The following is a 21427-nucleotide window of genomic DNA, read 5'->3' as shown; positions in this document are numbered from 1 at the left end:
CACCAACGCTCGTTTGATGTGAGCGAGTCAGACACGCCATCGGAGGGCTACTGATCCCGTCTTTGAGTAGTCCCAGACGTACTGATCATTTCAAACATACTTGATTTTATCGGCACAAAATCTGCAACGCTCTTGTAGTGTGAGAATTGCAACGACAAGTTATGAGAATGTGATCAGCAAATAGCCAATGAGAGCTTGCCAAAGAGCCTGCTTTGAGCCACAGCCCGTTCTAGCTACATTAATGTGCTCAAAAATAAAATTCATCTCTCGAAATTCATAACACACCAAATGCCTCTGTAGCAAAAACATATATATTTTTTTGCATGGGCCTATTTATTTATGCAACATGTAAAATAGGGACCTTGAAGCCACACCTATGTGGAGCCCAGGCCAGGTACATGTAGGCACTTGACAGAGAAACCAGACACAAATAAAGACATCGACAAAACTGGTAAATAGAACGAAATAAACCAAAGCTTCTTTATCATATGTGTTGAACAGTTTTTTAGCTCTCCAAACAACAATTCCACTTTGAGAATGAGAATGGTGTAACTGTAATAATATATTGTCTGAATGAAAAGAAATGACCATAACCAAACATTCTAGATTACTTGGTGAATTGAGGAGATTAACCTGTCTGGGCTAGGGGGCAGTATTTTCACGGCCGGATGAAAAACGTACCCAATTTAAACAGGTTACGACTCTGGCCCAGAAACTAGAATATGCATATTATTAGTAGATTTGGTTAGAAAACACTCTGAAGTTTCTAAAACTGTTTGAATGGTGTCTGTGAGTATAACAGAACTCATATGGCAGGCAAAACTCTGAGAAAAATCCAAGCAGGAAGTGGAAAGTCGGAGAATTGTAGTTCTTCTTTTGATTCTCTATCGAAGCTACAGTGTCTGTGGGGTGACGTTGCACTTCCTAAGGAGTCCATTGGCTGTCTAAAGCCTTCAGAAAGCGGTTTGGGCATTTTCCTGTCACTGGGCAGATAATAGGAGCTCAGTTACTGAGTGGTCTGCCTGGCAACAAAGGGATTGGATATGCGCGGTCACGCGAGCACGCCGTTCCTTCTTTTTCTTCTTGAATGAATATGCTATTGTCCGGTTGGAATATTATCGCAATTTTACGTTAAAAATACCATAAAGATTGATTTTAAACAGCATTTGACATGCTTCTAAGTACGGTAATGGAACATTTTGACTTTTTGTCTCTCCTTCCGCGCTCGCGCGTTATGCCTTTGGATAAGTGATCTGTACGCACAAACAAAAGGTATTTGTACATAAATATGGATTATTTCGAATAAAAACAACATTTCTTGTGGAAGTAGCAGTCCTGGGAGTGCATTCTGACGAAGATCAGCAAAGGTAAGAGAATATTTCTAATACTGAGTTTAGGTTGCCCCGAACTTGGCGGGTGTCTGAATAGCTCACCGTGATGGCTGAGCTATGTACTCAGAAATTGAAAAATGTGCTTTCTCCATAAAGCTATTTTAAAATCTGACAGCGGTTGCATCCAGGGGTAGTCTATAATTCTTAAAATAATTGTTATATATTTTGTCAACGTTTATGATGAGTATTTTTGTAAATTGATGTGCACATTCTCCGGACGTTTTGGTGGGAATACATTTTCTGAGCATCATGCGCCAATGTAAAGTGCTGTTTTTGGATATAAATATGAACTTTATCCCACAAAACATACATGTATTGTGTAACATAATGTCCTAGGAGTGTCATCTGATGAAGATCGTCAAAGGTTAGTGCTTCATTTAGCTGTGTTTTGGGTTTTGGCTGTGTGATTATTTTTGTCTATGTACTCTCCTAACATAATCTAATGTTTTGCTTTCGCTGTAAAGCCTTTTTGAAACCGAACAATGTGGTTAGATTAATGAGAAGTTTATCTTTAAAATGGTGTAAAATAGTTGTATGTTTGAGAAAGTTGAATTATGACATTTTGTTGTTTTTGAATTTGCCGCCCTGATTTTTCACTGGCTGTGTCCCGCAGGTGGCGTACCACGTAGCCCATAGAAGTTAAATGATAACATCAAGACTAAATATACTTGTGATATGTAGTGGGGAATTGATCAGCATTAACAGACAATTGATATAAAGAAACAATGAGTGCACATGAATTGGCGGGGGTCAGTGGACATTATTGGAGAGAGACCCGCCTAGCGCATCTTCGCCACACAACACTCTCACTCATCATCACAAATTGTAAACTAGCTACACTATATGCATAGTCTATGCACAGTCACTTCACCCCTACCTACATGCACAAATTACCTCGACTAACCTGTACCCCCGCACACTGACTCGGTACCGGTACCCCCTGTAAATATCCTCGTTATTGTTATTTTATTGTGTTACTTTTAATTTTATTTAGCAAATCATTTAAATCTATTTCTTGAACTGCATTGTTGGTTAAGGGCTTGTAAGTAAGCATTTCACAGTAAGGTATGATAACATATGATTTGATTTATATATACACACACAATAGTATGTGGACACCCCTTCAAATGAGTCGATTCTGCGATTTCAGCCACACCCGTTGCTGACAGGTGTATAAAAATCGAGCACACAGCCATGCAATCTCCATAGACAAAAACATTGGCAGTAGAATGGCCTTACTGAAGAGCTCAGTAACTTTCAACGCGGCACCGGCATAGGATGCCACCTTTCCATCAAGTCAGTTCGTCAAATTTCTGCCCTGCTAGAGTTGCCCCGGTCAACTGTAGGTACTGTTATTGTGAAGTGGAAACGTCTAGGAGCAGCAATGGCTCAGCTCCGAAGTGGTAGGCCACACAAGCTCACAGAACGAAACAGGAGAGTGCTGGATCGCATAGCGCGTAAAAAATAGTGTGCCCTCAGTCGCAACACTCACTACAGAGTTCCAAATGGCCTCTGGAAGAACTGTTCGTCGGGAGCTTCATGAAATGGGTTTCCATGGCAGAGCAGCCGCACACAAGCCTAAGATGACCATGCGCAATACCAAGCGTCGGCTGGAGCGGTGGGAGGAGGAATAATGGTCTGGGCAGTTTTTCATGGTTCGGCCTAGGCAACTTAGTTCCAGTGAAGGGAAATCTTAATGCTACCGCATGCAATGACATTCTAGACGATTCTGTGCTTCCAACTTTGTGGCAACAGTTTGGGGAAGGCCCTTTCCTGTTTCAGCATGACAATACCCCTATGCACAAAGCGAGGTCCATACAGAAATTGTTTGTCGAGATCGGTATGGAAGAACTTGACTGGCCTGCACAGAGCCCTGACCTGAACCCCATCGAACACCTTTGAGATGAATGGGAACGCCAACTGCGAGCCAGGCCTAATCACCCAACATCAGCGCCCGACCTCACTAATGCTCTTGTGGCTGAATGGAAGCAAGTTCCCGCAGCAATGTTCCAACATCTAGTGGAGGCTGTTATAGCAGCAAAGGGGTGGACCAACTCCATATTAATGCCCATGATTTTGGAACGATATGTTTGACGAGCAGGTGTCCACATGCACTACATGACAAAAAGTAGTTGCAGTGCTGACATGAATGACATCGGAAAAGAGGGTGGGCTATCAGCTGATCATTGACTGATTTATATCTGCTAGTTAGATTTCTTTTGATTCCGATTGACCTCTTTATGTCTTTCTGCCTCTCTCTGCTGTGCATATCAGCCAACCAGACCAAAATACTGATGATATAGGCTAAATCAAGTGTCATCAAGTGTTAATCAAATGTTTTGCTGCTGTGGCAGTACTGTTGATATTTAAACTACTGTAATTTCCGGACTATTAAGCGCACCTGAATATAAGCCGCACCCACTGAATTAAAAAAAATATATATTATTTTGAACATAAATAAGCCGCACATGTCTATAAGCCGCAGGTGCCTACTGGTACATTGAAACAAATTAACTTTACACAGGCTTTAGCGAAACACGGCTTGTAACAAAAAGAAATAGGCTTTAACGAAGCACGGCTTGTAACAAAAAGAAATAGGCTTTAACGAAACACGGCTTGTAACAAAAAAATTATAATTAGCAGTAAACAGTAGCCTACCAAGAAAGTCATTGGTCACCATCTTCCTTCTCCTGTGCACTGAAACCACCTCCTTCGGTGTCGGAGTTGAATAGCCTCAGAATTGCTTCATCCGATATTGGATCGTTTTCATTGTCACTCTCGTCACTTTCATCCGGAGGCAAATCCCCCGCTGAGCCCTCTTCAACACGCAGCAGTCCAGCCTTTCCAAACCCGTTGATGATAGTGGATTTTGAGACAATGCTCCACGCTGTCAGGACCCACTGGCAGACTTGACCATAAGTTGCTCTTCGCATGCGGCCCGTTTTAGTGAAGGATTTCTCCCCACTTGTCATCCAAGCCTCCCGCTGAACACGGAGCGCCACCTTAAATGCACGATTTACACTGATGTCGAGTGGATGCAAATACTTTGTAGTGCCCCCAGGAATCAGGGTGACAAAATGACTACCGTAATCAGAATGATGGGAAGTTTGAGAGCGCTCAATTTCATCTAAACAGTAAACAAAAATAGTTGTTTGACCTTAACCCGTTCGGCAATATCATTGGACTAATGAAAGCTTCATGCCGCCCCAAAACTTTTTTTGAAAAAAAAAATTGAAAGCGGGAAAAATCCATATATTAGCCGCGTCATTGTTTAAGCCGCGACGTTCAAAGCCTGGGAAAAAAGTTGCGGCTTTTAGTCCGAAAATTACGGTAGCCAGCCAGCCAGCCAGCCAGCCACACAGTGACCGCAACTCTCAAGCCATGCATGTTTCCATACTGGGCACATGCAATATCCGTACAGGGCAGACTGGGAAAAAGGCACAACCGGGAGCTACAGGGCAGACTGACAAAAAGACACAACCGGGAGCGCGCAGGCTAGGTACAGGGCAGACTGACAAAAAGACACAACCGGGAGCGCGCAGGCTAGGTACAGGGCAGACTGGGAAAAAGACACAACCGGGAGCTACAGGGCAGACTGACAAAAAGACACAACCGGGAGCTACAGGGCAGACTGACAAAAAGACACAACCGGGAGCGCGCAGGCTAGGTACAGGGCAGACTGACAAAAAGACACAACCGGGAGCGCGCAGGCTAGGTACAGGGCAGACTGGGAAAAAGGCACAACCGGGAGCGCGCAGGCTAGGTACAGGGCAGACTGGGAAAAAAGGCACAACCGGGAGCGCGCAGGCTAGATACAGGGCAGATCAACAGGCTCAAACAATGGACAGGGTAGGTGGTGGTGAACTTGACGACGACTTGCAGGCAGTGGGTTCCGAACAACAATGACACTTTCTTCCGTACTTTTTTGTATAATTTTGGTGGAAATTATACCATCACACAAAAGGGCCCTTTGGAGACTGGAAGGGCAAAATGGCATTCGGTCTGCACAGGTAGAGCCCTATCTGGGCACTGCCTGACCGAATCACATCACACTGTTTTGGTGAGACAATGTGGTGGTATGGAGAAACCTCACGACCAAGTGAATAATGTTGTGTGTGACCCCGTCTGTGCCAGATCGTTTAGTGTGCGGACCACTACGTTGGCAAGACAACAAAAAAATACATGAAAGACGGTAGTTTAATGTGAGAGGCTAAGCGATGTTAAGATTTTGGAAGTGGTATAGAGTACACTCTGCATTAGGGTATAGTCTGTCACATAACTATACATCTTTACTTGCAAGGGGATAAAGGCCAACGTTGTCTGTATGTCTCTGCCCGTATATCCATACCTTGAGGAAGGACCTGTTGCTGCTGTCCAGGTTGATGTCCAGTGTATTGTTGAGACAGAAGAGGGAGGGGAGAGAGGAGAGGACAGGACCCTCCAGGGTTGGTCTGACTGTAGTAGCCCCCTCTACACTGGTCAGGTGGGAAAGAAGGTGTTGGACTGCTGCAACTCGGACCCTGCAATCACACCAAATACTCAGAGGTATGGGACTGTAGGTCATCAATCAATCAACCTATTAATCAATCGATATATCAACAGTGTTTTACCTGGGATTTTTTTTTAGCAGCGGTGGCAAAGCAATTTCCTTAAATTCTACATATTTTGCCATGGGGCTGAGAGAAAAATTGCAGTTTCAAAGCTAATTTCCTGTAATTCTATATATTTTAACATAGGGTGAAGAGAAAATGTGGAGTTTTAAAGCAAGTTTCCTGCAATTCTACACATTTTGTCAGGGGCTGAGAGAAAAATTGCAGTTTCAAAGCAAATTCCCTGCAATTCTACACATTTTGCCATGGGGCTAAGAGAAAATGTGGAGTTTTAAAGCTAGTTTCCTGCTATTCTCCACATTTTCCCATGGCTTATGCCATGTTCGTATGCCATCAAACATTTGAACAAAATCAGCAGTGGGCCGCTGCTAAATGCATAGAGGGGAAAATCTGATCAAGCATTCAAATAATCAATCTCTGTCTTTTCTCTCTCTGTTTTGTGTCTCTGAATCAGTCAAAGATACAGTACTTTCATATACAACTAATACATCCTCCATACAACACTGAGGAGCTAACTGAGTACACAGCACAATAAAAAAAGAGAGTAAATATACATATTCATACAACAGCAGTATAGACAGACAGGGACTGTGTGGAGAAGATAGCTGTTTTCCATAACCATGACAAAGAGCCCCCAGCCAAAGACAGAGTTGATGAGTCCATCAGCTTATAACAAGTGACAGGAGTAATATGCCCATCAACATCAACACACAGTGTTGGAAAGCAGAATAGCTAAACACTGAGACAGTTGTCTGGTTTTACAACGCCCTCGAGAGTCAATGTCAAATTCAGTCGACAGCTTCAAAAAGTAAAGACACACACTCAGACAAATTCGCCTTTTTCCTCACATGCACCAGAGTATGTGAGCGGAGCAGAGCGGAGCTAGGACCGGAGCGCTCACTTCACGAGCTCAGGGGATGCCAGGCCCAGCATGCATTTGTAGTCTACTTGTGCGCTGCTATAGCCCCTCGCTTTAGCTACTGTCATGGAGTTCGCTAAATATTTTCATAAAGAAACTGATAAAACACACAGGTGCAAAATCAAGGTGACTTACAAAGATGAGGAGCAAGAGAGGAAGTGTGGTGATGTAATGTCCACAACTAAAGAATCATTGTGGAATCTGAAAAGACACGTATCCCAAAAGCATGATGGAGTACTTACTACACGCACGTTAAAAGAAAAGAACGAGGTGGGTAGATAACTGAGTGTGTCATTGTAGCAAAGTATTTATAAACAAAAAATCTGCTCTTAAACGTTTCGTTCATTTTTGTTATATTATCTATAGGCCATAATTGATTTTGGCACAATAGGTCTGGCATATTCCCAAATTCAAGGAGCTTTCCGCTTTGACTTGGTTATTTTGCTTAAAAACCTTTAGGCCTACCTATAGAAAAATAAATCAACTCTGCATCTCTGCCCAACATGGAAAGAGGGGCCAAAAGGGTGTTTAATATCCCCAGTGGCTCTGTGAAGAAGATATTTTCCATTGCTGGCCTGCACTCCAGGCACCATCGCCTGAAGCCATAGACTGGCCAAAACTCATGTTTCTCAAAATTAATTCAAAAGGCACTAATAAGTAATTTTTCATTTGTATTTAATTCTAAGTAAGTCACAGCCCATATGCACAATTTATAGACTATAATGATTTAATACAATGAAATGTTGTTTAAATGCTGAGTGCTTTATGTCCCTACCTGCCTATTGGGTCAAACTCGCAAATGCTTCACAATGTATTACTTTGTAGGCTATAGCCATGAAATAATTGAAAGAAATAATTGAATAATTTATTTCCGTTCCTTCTTAGGCTCCCTGTCTGGCTCCTGACCTATTTAGAGTGTTTATATGCTGTTTAATATAAAATGTAGCCTATTTGAAATGTGTGCTAACATTCACCTTTTCATGTTTATTCAAATACTTTTCATTCAAATCATATGGTTTGGTTTCAATACTTAAAACCTTTATGGTAAGTCCATGTCGTAACAAAAACAGATGGATTTTGGTTAAACTGTGATTTTAATGAATGGAGCGAATTTGGAGCTGCAGTCTTTCGGTGCGCAAGCACCGCTCCATGAGCGATGAGTGTGATTTCCAACCGCTCAAATACTCTGGCGTGCACACACACACACACAGAAATCGTCTAGGGCTGCACGATATGGGCAAATAATATAATTGTGAATTTTTTGTACCAAATATTACAATTATACTTGCGATATTGATGGAAACACTTAAATAGGGTAAACTGTTGGAATCATAGAAATAGAATAATAATTCTAAATGTATTGGTGGAATACAATGGGCACTTGGAATGAAGTTTTGTTTGGCAAGACAACAAATTAAAAAGTAAGGGAGGAGATGGTTGTGACAAAGTAGGAACCAAAGTGTTGGTAAGTGTTTTCCATGAGACCCTAATTAGATTGAAATAGGCACATTCAGAGAAAGATTTTAGAATATTCTTTGGGTTTTCCAAGCTGTACCACAAACAATGCTGATGTGCTCCACCACTGGTACCGCCCTGTATTAGAGCAAATGTTTGCTAGCAAGATTTGCCACATCTCAGCGAAGTTAGTTAGCCAGCTAGCTAGCTAGCGATTAGCATTAGGGGCTAACTCACTTTTTTTGGGCACAACAACTAACTAGCCTTTTGCAGAGAGCAAGTTACACAAAAGAATAGTAAAATATAGAAAATATGTAGCTTTATATTAAGATGCAAAGTGGAAAGCTGCGTCATTCTTGTTTGGAAAAATCCAATAAGCATGCTGTTATTTGGTCAATGCACGCAGAGAATCTCGAGCTCAAGGAACTGCATGCTTGAGTGACAGGGGGTAGGGCTTGGTGTGTGTGGGGTTGGGAAATGGCCAAAAGAGGAGAGACAGAAAAAGAACTGACAACTCAAGAAATAAATTAAAAGCTTAAAAAAATGGGAGTTACAGACGGCTAAATGCAAATTTCAATTTCGATTAAAAATGGGATTAATTGTGCAGCCCTACCACACACAAACACAGAGAAACGATCCCCTACTACAGACACACTCACTTACTCCGGCTCCTTAGTGAAGAGTAGTCGCAGTGCAGCTCTCAACTTGGCTGTGCTTGGAAACACGCCGTCTCTCACCTCGTTTGACACTTCACTTATCAGAAGAACACAGTTTCCCAGCGCATCCTCTGTGCCTGCGTAACTCTACACGCACACACGCACACACGCACACACACACACACACACACGCACACACACACACACACACACACACACGGTAAGGTCTGGGAATTCCAGCTGAGCACAACAGTAAATAAATATGCATCAGCGTGATTAGAGAATGTTTCATCTGGTTTCTACTGACGTGACAGGCTCAGAGACGAAAGGCTGCAAATTAAATCAAACTTGACGACCTTGTCAAGAGTCCATGCATATTCATGTTCAATTGTCTGGATTTCAGTTGCTTCAAACACCAACGTTTAATAAAAAGCTTGTTTTTTTTGGTAAAAAATGTTACAATATCACAGAATATGCAAATGAGCAGATAACTAAATATTGCTTGGCAGCAGCTCCATATGGTGCACTGTACTCGCAAGGATGCAGACGTTTCACTTTGATTGTTATTTTCTGAAAAAGTGCAATTCCACTAAGGCATTTTCCCTTCCAAAGCACTACATAAAAAGGTTAAAATTGTATTTCACTTCATGAGCTCTCAATGTTAATAACCAATGTATGCCAAACATTAAGTGTGTGTGGTGTGTGTACAGTACCTGTAATATGGGGATGACTGGGTAAAGTGCCTGGTTGAACCTGTCCCATGTTGATGCTGTCATCATTAATGGGCACTTCAGCAGGAAGAGCAGAATATTCTTGGCAGCAGAGTTTACCTATAGATCACACATCAACTCCTGAACCCACAGCAGGCAGTATAACAATACATCTCTTTCACAAGCCACCCAACTGTTTCTTGTTCATTTATCCTTCATTTAGCCATTGAGAATAAATTGTGTTTTGCAATAATGACCTTTTAAAAAAAGTGGTTCAGTGCTATGTCTAGAGCAACATCTACACATTGTCAACATTTTATATGACCTTAGTCAAACCCTTGAGAAACAGATGTATTTGTCACTAAACAACACGTGTGTGCACACACTACCTTCCCAATTGGGTCCTGGAGTCCAAATGCACTGATCTGGTAGAGGACTTTGGGGTGAAGGAGGAAATTAACACCACTACATGCTGACGACACGGGCTTGACAACATTCTGAACCCCCAGACAGTCCTAAGGGGTCAAAAGTGAACAACATGTTTACCAGATGAGCTCGCATGAAGAGGTGAAAGGTCAAAAGCATTAGCAATGTTATGATATCGTTGTCCTACCAAACATCTGTTAAAGTGCCAGCATTACCAGATTACCGTTCATATTGAATAGATCTCTATGGGTTGACCTCACCTTGACTACATTAAGAGTGCAGGTGTAGGTCTCAGTCTTCACAGGGAGGAGGGGATGGGTCAGAAGCTTCAGTAGAACCCTCTGGCTCTCTGTCTGGAGCAGCGGACTGGCCTGCTCAAACTTCCACCTGATGATACAACCACAAATAAGACAATGTGTTAATGAATCCATTCATCAAATTAGTTATGAACAGTATGTATCTTACAGAAAGGGGACATCTCAATCTACCATAAATCGAGGTAGTAGTGGTAATAGATATCTTACAAGTAGGAGCAGATGTGGATGCACTCCTTGACAATAGGTAGGTGTTGGTGGTATGGAAGGCCATCTATGGCCTGGTCTGCCAGCTCCAGTAACTCAAGCCAGTTCTTATCTCCCTGTAGAGGAATAGAGACAAACTCCTTAACATTGTACTCCGGTGCAACAGTAAAACATGTAAGCTCAGTCTTTTTTGTAATATCTACATTATCTTCCAGCAAAAACAAAAATACCCATATCTTACTATTTTACAAAAGACCCTCCTCTTCGAGGAGAATCGCACCTATTCCTTCCAGATCCTCTCATGAGTTTTGGTTGCACCTGGTATTACGTTGGTTGAGCACCTAATACTCCTTTCTAAACAAGCCTCCTCTATCTCAGTACCTGTTGCTGCGTCTCCTTAAGAAACATGCAGGTGGACTCCATCCAGAGAGCAGCACGGCTGGTCCTCCTGTAGAGGTCATGGCCTTCAGGGTTCACCTGCTCCAGGTAGGCCACCGCAGCCTCCGCCATGTTGGGATAGGCCAAGCTGAAGGGCCGGTCCAGACACAGAGACAAGAGGACTGCCACAGCGCTCTCCGGGAGATGACCACTGGCCTGGAGAGGAGAAACATATCTGTTTGGTTAGGGTTAGTCATACAGATCAAAAAGTACTGTAACAAAAAAATAACAAAGACACCTTCTCCAGGGGCAGGATGGTCTGCAGCAGTCTGATGGTGAAGACGGCAGTGGCTACGTAGGCCAGTCTGTGCTGGACCAATGAACTCTCAGGACAGTCTGAGGAACAGCTCTCATGATAGGTCATGATGTCACCCAGTGTCTCCATGGTAATCTTCAGCTTCTCCCTCTGAAAACAACACAAATCATAATCAATCATCAATCATGAACCCTCTCCCTGCAAAACACAAGCCAATAGCACAGACACCAGCAGAGGGCAGCAGAAACCCAGGCCAGACTAAACAGTCTTAGGGGAGCCCTGAAGAAGCCTGGCAGTGACACAGCAAGCTAGTCTAAAGATGACAAAACAGCTTGAACCCTGGGCTGCTTGGGGGTCCTATTAAACCAGCTGGGGGAGAGGAGGACAAGAGAGGGCCTTGGCTTGACAAGAGCATACATCTCCTTACAGAGAAGCAGGCACTCTGTATGAGTGTATATTGTGACCCAAAGAACAGTACAGGATTCTAACTATGTACTGTTCAGTAACCTCCAGCACACACTGCAAAGGAAAAATCTGAAAAGTGTTACTTTTCATGCATGTTGCAGAATGACATCATGTTCATTATACACTCACTGTGGCAAATGTGTAATATGTAAGTAAATTTGTGCTCTGCTTATCTTCACTGCGAGTCTGCTAGCTAATGTCTGCTAGCTAATGTCTGCTAGCTAGCGTCAGTGCATCAGTAAATATTCAGATATTAATACTGAGGGGTGTTGTGACTTGCCAGCTCCATCCCCACCAGGCTGGTGTCGTCCCAGACCAGATCACACACACCGTCTCTCAGCAGGACCACCGCCTCACACAGCAGCTCACACACACCCCGGAACACACGCACGCCGTCTGGGGGAGATAACGCTTTTGTTAATTAATAATGTTGGCTGAAAAACCTTCACATAGTCGGAGAGAGAGAACACACCATGTTCAAACACACAGGCAAACAATCTCTCACTCCTACCTGTCCTGAGCAGTGGTATGGCATGCTCCATGGTGGCCACAGTAAACTGGGCCAGGCTGAGCTGCTGGAGCTGCAGCTCGAGGACGTCCTCCACCCCCAGATCAGGCAGCTCTAGTTGGGCTGCGTCTGCAGGCGAGGGGGCAGTCTGCCTGAAGGCCTGAGCTGCAGCTCCACCTCTCTGAGAGCTACTGCTGCTGAGAGGCAAGCGGTAAAAAAAATGAGTCAATTAGAAATGTCCGGACTGACTGTAAAAATAACACCGACAACCACACCAACAGACACAGACCTGTTGGAGGCAGCATCCCCATCTTGGCCGTCCCCTCTGGGTCTTTGGCCGTTACGCCCCACCACAGAGGGACGAGGAAAGCACTCTCCTCCTGGGGATGAGGCCAGGGAGCGCTGGGCCCCCCCCCCATGCACCTCCTGGGAGTAGGACAGTGACGAGTTCTGGGACACTGGGTCTACGGAGGAGAACGCAAGATGGAGGCAAGGAGGGAAAGAGAAAAGAATTATCATCATTAGTTGCCTAGAATTTACCTTTGCTGCATAACAACGATAATAAAGACACCGGAGTATAAAACCTCTACTCTTTAGATAAGTGCCATGGGATCCGTAGGAAAGGAGTAGGTCTGACTACAAATAGGTTAGACTACAAATAGGACCTGGCGAAATGAAGTTAGATATGAAAAATAACAAGAGATGAAAAATAACAAGAGAGTTCTTCATAAGTGAGATGCACTCTGATCTGAGAGTTACTCAGACACATGAGACCCAGCAGGACACAATGTCTGAGCAAAAATTAATTTTAGATGCCAAGTGATAATTGGTATGTCAACTGAATCACACAACTAAATCTGTGCCAAGTAGTGAAAGTAAATCAGCATAGGCGTAATAACTATAAAGCCATCTTGGCCTTGAAAAATATATTTTTATCTCTTTTAGACATCCTGATTAAATAAAAATGTAATAATCCAGATGTAATTGAACCTTGTTTTGCGGAGTAGAAGCTGGGGTCTCTGTGGAAACGAAGTCTCCTCCTCAGCCCCACACACAGCTGCTGTAGACAGGCCACTGCCTGCAGTCTCAGGTAGCCCGCCTCACTCTCACCTGGAGTCAGCCTCAGGATGGACAGGAGGTTCTGGAACACGGGAAAAAATCAGAGAATAAGGATCAGTTATATGGTCAAACTTACATGAAAAAAAAAAAGTTGTGGGCATGGTCAAAACAGAGTAAGACGGAGTAGGTGACTCCCTAGGTGTCCGCAAAGGTAATTGTAGGGGGTCCGCAAAAATATACACTGCATTCGGAAAGAACTCAGACCCCTTGACTTTTTTCTAAAATGTTTTGCTTTACAGCCTTATTCTGAAATGTATTAAATACGTTTACCCCCCATCAAACTACACACAATATCTCATAATGGCAAAGCAATTTTTTGGGGAAAATGTGTAAAAAAAAAAATAATAATAATATTACATTTACATACGTATTCAGACCCTTTACTCAATACTTTGTTAAAGCACCTTTAGCAGCAATTACAGCCTCGAGTCTTCTTGGGTATGACTTAGGTATTTGTAGTTGTCCACATATTCTAAGTGTCTGTCTAAATGCATGCCTGCACCCGCCCGCCCGACTAGCATCACTACTCTGGACGGTTCTGACTTAGAATATGTGAACAACTACAAATACCTAGGTGTCTGGCTAGACTGTAAACTCTCCTTCAAGACTCACATTAAGCATCTCCAATCCAAAATTAAATCTAGAATGGCTTCCTATTTCGCAAAAAAGCATCCTTCACTCATACTGCCAAACATACCCTCGTAAAACTGACTAAGCTACCGATCCTTGACTTTGGTGATGTCATTTACAAAATAGCCTCCAACACTCAACTCAGCAAATTGGATGTAGTCTATCACAGTGCCATCCGTTTTGTCACCAAAGCCCCATATACTACCCACCACTGCGACCTGTATGCTCTGTATGGTCTGAGAGTCTTTAGGTGCCTTTTGGCAAACTCCAAGTGGGCTGACATGTGCCTTTTACTGAGGAGTGGCTTTCATCTGGCCACTCTACCATAAAGGCCTGATTGGTGGAGCGCTGCAGAGAGGGTTGTCCTTCTGGAAGGTTCTTCATCTCCAGAGGCTCTCTGGAGCTCTGTCAGAGTGACCATCAGGTTCTTGGTCACCTCCCTGACCAAGGCCCTTCTCCCCCGATTGCTCAGTTTGGTGATCCAAACTTGTTCCATTTAAGAATGAGGAGGCCACTGTGCTCTTGGGGACCTTCAATGCTGAAAATTGTTTTTTGCACCCTTCCCCAGATCTGTGCCGTAACACAATCCTATCCCGGAGCTCTACGGACAATTCCTTCGACCTCATGCCTTGGTTTTTGCTCGGACAACGCACGGTCAACTGTTGGACCTTATATAGACAGGTGTGTGCCTTTATAAATCATGTTCAATCAATTTACATTTTCCACAGGTGGACTCCAATCAAGTTGTAGAAACATCTCAAGGATGATCAATGGAAACAAGATGCACCTGAGCTCAATTTCGAGTCTCATTGCAAAGGGTCTGAATATTTATGTAAATAAAAGTATGTTTTTCAATTTTAATAAATGTCCAAAAATGTCTAAAAACCTGATTTTGCTTTGTCATTATGGGGTATTGTGTATAAATTGATGAGGAACATTTTTAATTTAATCAATTTTAGAATAAGGCTGTAACGTAACAAAAAGGTGGAAAAAGGGGTCAGAATACAGTAACACACACACACACACACACACACACACACACACGTCAAAAGTTTGGACACACCTACACAGTGAAGACATCAAAACTATGAAATAACACATATGGAATCATGTAGTAACCAAAAAGTGTAAAATTAAGTTGCTTTGATGACAGTTTTGCACACTCTTGGCATTCTCTCAACCAGCTTCACCTGGAATGCTTTTCCAACAGTCTTGAAGGAGTTCCCACATATGCTGAGCACTTGTTGGCTGCTTTTCCTTCACTCTGTGGTCCAACTCATCCAAACCATCTCAATTGGGTTGAGGTCAGATGATTGTGGATGTCAGTTCATCTGATGCAGCACTCCATCACTCTCCTTCTTGGTCAAATAGCCCTTACACAGCCTGGAGGTGTGGTGGGTCATTGACCTGTAGAAAAACTGATTATAGTCCCACTAAACGCAAACCAGATGGGATGGTGTATTGCTGCAGAATGCTGTGGTAGCCATGCTGGTTAAGTGTGCCTTGAATTCTAAATAAAATCACCAACAGTGCCACCAGCAAAGCACCCCCACACCATCACACCTCCTCCTCCATGCTTCACAGTGGGAACCACACATGCAGAGTTAATTTGTTCACCTTCTCTGCGTCTCACAAAGACACGGCGGATGGAACCAAAAATCTCAAATTTGAACTCATCAGACCAAAGGACAAATTTCCGCCGGTCTAATGTCAATTGCTCGTGTTTCTTGACCCAAGCAAGTCTCTTATTATTATTGATGTCCTTTAGTGGTGTTTTTTTTTGCAGCAATTTACACAGTCTCCGCTGAACAGTTGATGCTGAGATGTGTCTGTTACTTAAACTCTGTGAAGCATTTATTTGGGCTGAAATTTCTGAAACTAGTAACTCTAATGAACTCTGCAGCAGAGGTAACTCTGGGTCTTCCTTTCCTGTGGTGGTCCTCATGAGAGCCAGTTTCATCATAGCGCTTGATGGTTTTTGTTTGAAGAAACTTTCAAAGTTCTTGCAATTTTCTGGATTGACTGACCTTCATGTCTTAAAAGTAATGATGGACTGTTGTTTCTCTTTGCTTATTTGAGCTGTTCTTGCCATAATATGGACTTGGTACCCGCCAAGCTCATCATTAAGCTCGAGGCCCTGGGTCTGAACCTGGCCCTGTGCAACTTGATCCTGGACTTCCTGATGGGCCGCCCCCAGGTGATGCTCAGCCCCCTACTGTACTCCCTGTTCACCATGACTGCGTGACCACGCACGCCTCCAACTCAATCATCAAGTTTGCAGACGACACAACAGTAGTAGGCTTGATTCCCAACAATGACGAGACAGCCTACAGGGAGGAGGTGAGGGCTCTGGGAGTGTGGTGCCAGGAAAATATTTTTAACAATTCTGGCTGCTCCTCTCCTTTGTTTCATCAACAAAACTAAAATAATAACAAATGCGCTGGGGGCGAAGTGGCGCTGTGTCACCTTATGCAGATTTCAGCTTTAAGTCAGGTTTAAGGCACGTAAGTTAGGGTTAGGATGCGTTCAGATGCTCTCCTTCAATGACAATATACCACAGAACAGCAATGACAAATGGTCCAGTTTATAACCATTCATGAAAGAGTGATTGTACCGATTGAACACTTCTAGCTCAGAAACAAAAGGCCCAGAAACAAAAGGCTGATATACAGTAGGAACTGTAAATAACACTAAATAAAAGACAACCTAGAATTCAGTTATTGGAGTTGTAATTTGTCTCCTGTTCAGATTCACTGCCTTCTGTCGCTAGCTAATGATGTCATGGCTCTAAATACCAGTGATTCAATCCATCTAGTAGCTCCTATCGACCCTGTGGAGGCCCAGGTCACAGGTGGAGGCCCAGGTCACGGGTGGAGGCCCAGGTCATCTGGTTGGCACTATTTGGCCATACTGGAAAAGGACAGGAGAACCGAGTGTTCTTTCTTACCACAAATGAAAACGTATAAAGTATAGTTGTCTTGCCTGCACGATACTGGGCCGCTGGAGAAATATCTCAGCCGGGAAGTCCTGCATGATGACGTCACGTAGGAGCTCACATGTGGTCCTCACCAAGTTGTGGTTGTTACTCCTTAGAGAACTGGTAAAAAAAAAAAAGTAGATAATGTTGCTGATTCCAATGACAAACATAGTTAAACAACTATATTTAAAAATGACATATTTACACTCTGAAAAGAGAGAAATGTCTGCTCAACAAAGTTCTGATGAGACCTACCTCTCATTGGATGACAATATGTGTTGGTCTGTTGTGGTCAAAGCCAACCAGGGAAATGTAGAAAACTTCAGACATCTAATGGAGTTATTCACTGCAAATAGACATCAGAAATTGGCTAATTTTATTCATTTTTATTTCACCGAGGCCAGTTGAGAACAAGTTCTCATGTACAACTGTGAACTGGCCAAGATAAAGCAAAGCAGTGTGACAAAAACAACAGCACAGAGTTCCACGTAAGCAAATGTACAGTCAATAACACAATAGAAAAGATCTATGTACAGTGTGTGCAAATGTAGAAGAGTAGGGGGTGTAAGGCAATAAATAGGCCACAGAGGCGAAATAATACATTTTTACAACACTGGAGTGATGTGCAGATGATGATGTGCAAGTAGAGATACTGGGGTGCAAAAGAGCAAGAGGATAAGTAACAATATGGGGATGAGGTAGTTGGGTGTGCCATTTACAGATTGGCTGTACAGTGATCGGTAAGCTGCTCTGACAGCGGATGCTTAAATTTAGAGAGGGAGATATAAGACTCCAGCTTCAGTGATTTTTGTAATTTCGTTCCAGTCATTGGCAGCAGAGAACTGGAAGGAAAAGCGGCCAAACGAGGAGTTGGCTTTGGGGGTGACCAGTGAAATATACCTGCTGGAGCGCGTGCTACGGGTGGGTGCTGCTATGGTGACCAGTGAGTTGAGATAAGGCGGGGCTTTACCTAGCAAAGACTTATAGATGACCTGGAGCCAGTGGGTTTGGCGACGAATATGTAGTGAGGGCCAGCCAACGAGAGCATACAGGTCGCAGTGGTGGGTAGTATATGGGGCTCTGGTGACAAAACGGGTGGCACTGTGATAGACTACATCCAGTTTGCTGAGTAGCATTGGAGGCTATTTTGTAAATGACATCGCCGAAGTCAAGGATCGGTAGGATAGTCAGTTTTACGAGGGTATGTTTGGCAGCATGAGTGAATGAGGCTTTGATAGGAAATAGGAAGCCGATTCTAGATTTAATTTTGGATTGGAGATGCTTTATGTGAGTCTGGAAGGAGAGTTTACAGTCTAACCAGACACCTAGGTATTTGTAGTTGTCCACATATTCTAAGTCAGAACCGTCCAGAGTAGTGATGCTAGTCAGGCGGTCGGATGTGTGCAGCAATCGGTTGAAGAGCATGCACTTAGTTTTACTAGCATTTAAAAGCAGTTGGAGGCCACGGAAGGAGTGTTGTATGGCATTGAAGCTCGTTTGGAGGTTTGTTAGCACAGTGTCCAAAGGGCCAGATGTATACAGAATGGTGTCGTCTGCGTAGAGGTGGATCAGAGAATCACCAGCAGCAAGAGCGACATCACTGATTTACACAGAGAAAAGAGTCAGCCCGAGAATTGAACCCTGTGGCACCCCCATAGAGACTGCCAACAGGCCCTCCGATTTGACACACTGAACTCTGAGAAGTAGTTGGTGAACGAGGCGAGGCAGTCATTTGAGAAGCCAAGGCTATTGAGTCTGCCGATAAGAATGCGGTGATTGACAGAGTCGATAGTACTGTGCAGCCGCCTTCATCGACCTGGCCAAGGCTGTCTTTTATCGATGGCAGTTATGATATCGTTTAGGACCTTGAGCGTGGCTGAGGTGCACCCATGACCAGCTCGGAAACCAGATTGCATAGTGGAGAAGGTACGATGGGATTCGAAATGGTCGGTAATCTGTTTGTTAACTTGGCTTTCGAAGATTTTAGAAAGGCAGGGCAGGATGGGTATAGGTCTATAACAGTTAGGGTCTAGAGTGTCTCCCCCTTTGAAGAGGGGGATGACCGTGGAAGCTTTCCAATCTTTGGGGATCTCGGGGGTTGCAACAATTTCAGCAGATAATTTTAGAAAGAAAGGGTCCAGATTGTCTGGCCCAGCTGATTTGTAGGGATCCAGATTTTGCAGCTCTTTCAGAACATCAGCTGTCTGGATTTGGGTGAAGGAGAAGCGAGGGCGGGGGGCTTGGGCAAGTTGCTGCAGGGGGTGCTGAGCTGTTGGGGGGTAGTCAGGTGAAAAGCATGGCCAGCAGTAGAAAAATGCTTTTTGAAATGATCAATTATCATGGATTTATCGGTGGTGACAGTATTACCTTGCCTCAGTGCAGTGGGCAGCTGGGAGGAGGTGCTCTTATTCTCCATGGTCTTTACAGTGTCCCAAAACGTTTTGGAATTAGTACTACAGGATGCAAATTTCTGTTTGAAAAAGCTAGCCTTAGCTTTCCTAATTGACTGAGTATATTGGTTCCTGACTTCCCTGAGAAGTTGCATATCGCTGGGGCTATTCTGCTAATGCAGAACGCCACAGGATGTTATTGTGCTGGTCAAGGGCAGTCAAGTCTGGGGTGAACCAAGGGTTATATCTGTTCCTAGTTCTACATTTTTTGAATGGGGAATGCTTATTTAAGATGGTGAGGAAAGCACTTTTAAAGAGCAACCAGACATCCCCCACTGACGGGATGAGGTCAATATCCTTCCAGGATACCCGGGCCAGGTCGATTAGAAAGGCCTGCTTGCTGAAGTGTTATTGGGAGCGTTTGACAGTGATGAGGGGTGGTCATTTGACTGCGGACCCATTATGCACGCAGGCAATGTTGCAGTGATTGCTGAGATCTTGGTTGAAGACAGCAGAGGTGTATTTAGAGGGCAAGTTGGTCAGGATGATATCTAAGAGGGTGCCCATGGTTACGGATGTAGGGTTGTACGTGGTAGGTTCCTTGATAATTTCTGTGAGATTGAGGGCATCTAGCTTAGATTGTAGGATGGCCGGGGTGTTAAGCATGTCCCAGTTTAGGTCACCTAACAGTACGAACTCTGAAGACAGATGGGGGGGGCAATCAATTCACATATGGTGTCGAAGGCACAGCTGGGGGCTGAAGGGGGTCTATAACAAGCGGCAACGGTGAGAGACTTGTTTCTGGAAAGGTGGATTTTTAAAAGTAGAATCTCAAATTGTTTGGACACAGACCTGGATAGTATGACAGAACTCAGCAGGCTATCTCTGCAATAGATTGCAACTCCACCCCCTTTGGCAGTTCTATCTTGTCGGAAAATGTTATAGTTAGGGATGGAAATGTCAGGATTTTGTGGCCTTCCTAAGCCAGGATTCAGACACGGCTAGGACATCCGGGTTGGCGGAGTGTGCTAAAGCAGTGAAAAAACAAACTTAGGGAGACTTCTAATGTTAACATGCATGAAACCAAGGCTTTTACGGTTACAGAAGTCAACAAATGAGAGCGCCTGGGGAATGGGAGTGGTGCTGGGGGCTGCAGGGCCTAGATTCACCTCTACATCACCAGAGGAACAGAGGAGGAGTAGGATAAGGGTGCGGCTAAAGGCTATAAGAACTGGTCGTCTAATGCATTCGGAACAGAGAGTAAAAGGAGCAGGTTTCTGGGTCGGAAGAATAAATTCAAGGTATAATGTACAGACAAGGGTATAGTAGGATGTGAGTACAGTGGAGGTAAACCTAGGCACTGAGTGATGAGAGGTTTTGTCTCTAGAGGCACCATTTAAGCCAGGTGAGGTCACCGCATGTGTGGGGGGTGGAACAAAAGGGCTAGCTAAGGCATATTGAGCAGGGCTGGAGGTTCAAAACAGCAATAGACAAGGCATGTGTAGCCGAGTGATCATAGGGTCCAGTGAGTAGCTAGGCGAGCTGGAGACACGGCGATTCAGACAGCTAGCGGGCCGGGGCTCGCAGATGGGACTCCGGGGGACATCGCAACGGAAGAGCCTGTTGTAAACCTCTCGGACGGTTACGTCGGCAGACCAGTTGTGATGGATCGGCGGGGCTCCGTGTCGGCAGTAAAAGGGTCCAGGCCAATTGGCAAAATAGGTATTGTAGCCCAAGAACTGGCTGATGGACCTCTTCGGCTAGCCGGGATATGGGCCTAGCTCCAGGCTAACTGGTGCTTGCTTCGGGACAGAGACGTTAGCCAGGAGTAGCCACTCGGCTAACAGCTAGCCAGCTGTGATGATCCGGTGTAAATGTTCAGAGCGTGCGGTAGGAATCCGGAGATGTGGTAAAGAAAAAGCAGTCCAATATGCTCTGGGATGATATTGCGCTGTG

General features: G+C 44.1%; 1 protein-coding gene across 4 annotated transcripts in view; it reads right to left on the bottom strand.

The window, feature by feature from the left end:
- Positions 1-21427, bottom strand: part of rttn (rotatin) — a 58773-nt gene that overhangs the window by 33879 nt on the left and 3467 nt on the right. For 3 of the 4 annotated variants that reach the window (XM_029697658.1, XM_029697666.1, XM_029697642.1), the window contains exons 5-18: positions 17337-17427; positions 17087-17201; positions 13346-13496; positions 12645-12819; positions 12359-12552; positions 12128-12243; positions 11365-11532; positions 11070-11282; positions 10692-10804; positions 10428-10554; positions 10131-10256; positions 9745-9861; positions 9039-9178; positions 5740-5911 (exon numbers count right to left, since the gene is read on the bottom strand). In XM_029697658.1, the coding sequence (XP_029553518.1) occupies positions 5740-5911; positions 9039-9178; positions 9745-9861; positions 10131-10256; positions 10428-10554; positions 10692-10804; positions 11070-11282; positions 11365-11532; positions 12128-12243; positions 12359-12552; positions 12645-12819; positions 13346-13496; positions 17087-17201; positions 17337-17427 (2018 nt within the window). The remainder of the gene's footprint in view (positions 1-5739; positions 5912-9038; positions 9179-9744; positions 9862-10130; positions 10257-10427; positions 10555-10691; positions 10805-11069; positions 11283-11364; positions 11533-12127; positions 12244-12358; positions 12553-12644; positions 12820-13345; positions 13497-17086; positions 17202-17336; positions 17428-21427) is intronic. The other variant, XM_029697650.1, reaches the window with a different exon arrangement.

This window comes from Salmo trutta, chromosome 2, assembly GCF_901001165.1.
Source record: "Salmo trutta chromosome 2, fSalTru1.1, whole genome shotgun sequence".
Taxonomy (NCBI): Eukaryota; Metazoa; Chordata; class Actinopteri; order Salmoniformes; family Salmonidae; genus Salmo; species Salmo trutta.
Note: the sequence above shows the minus strand (reverse complement) of the source record. Positions and strands in the feature narration are given on the sequence as shown.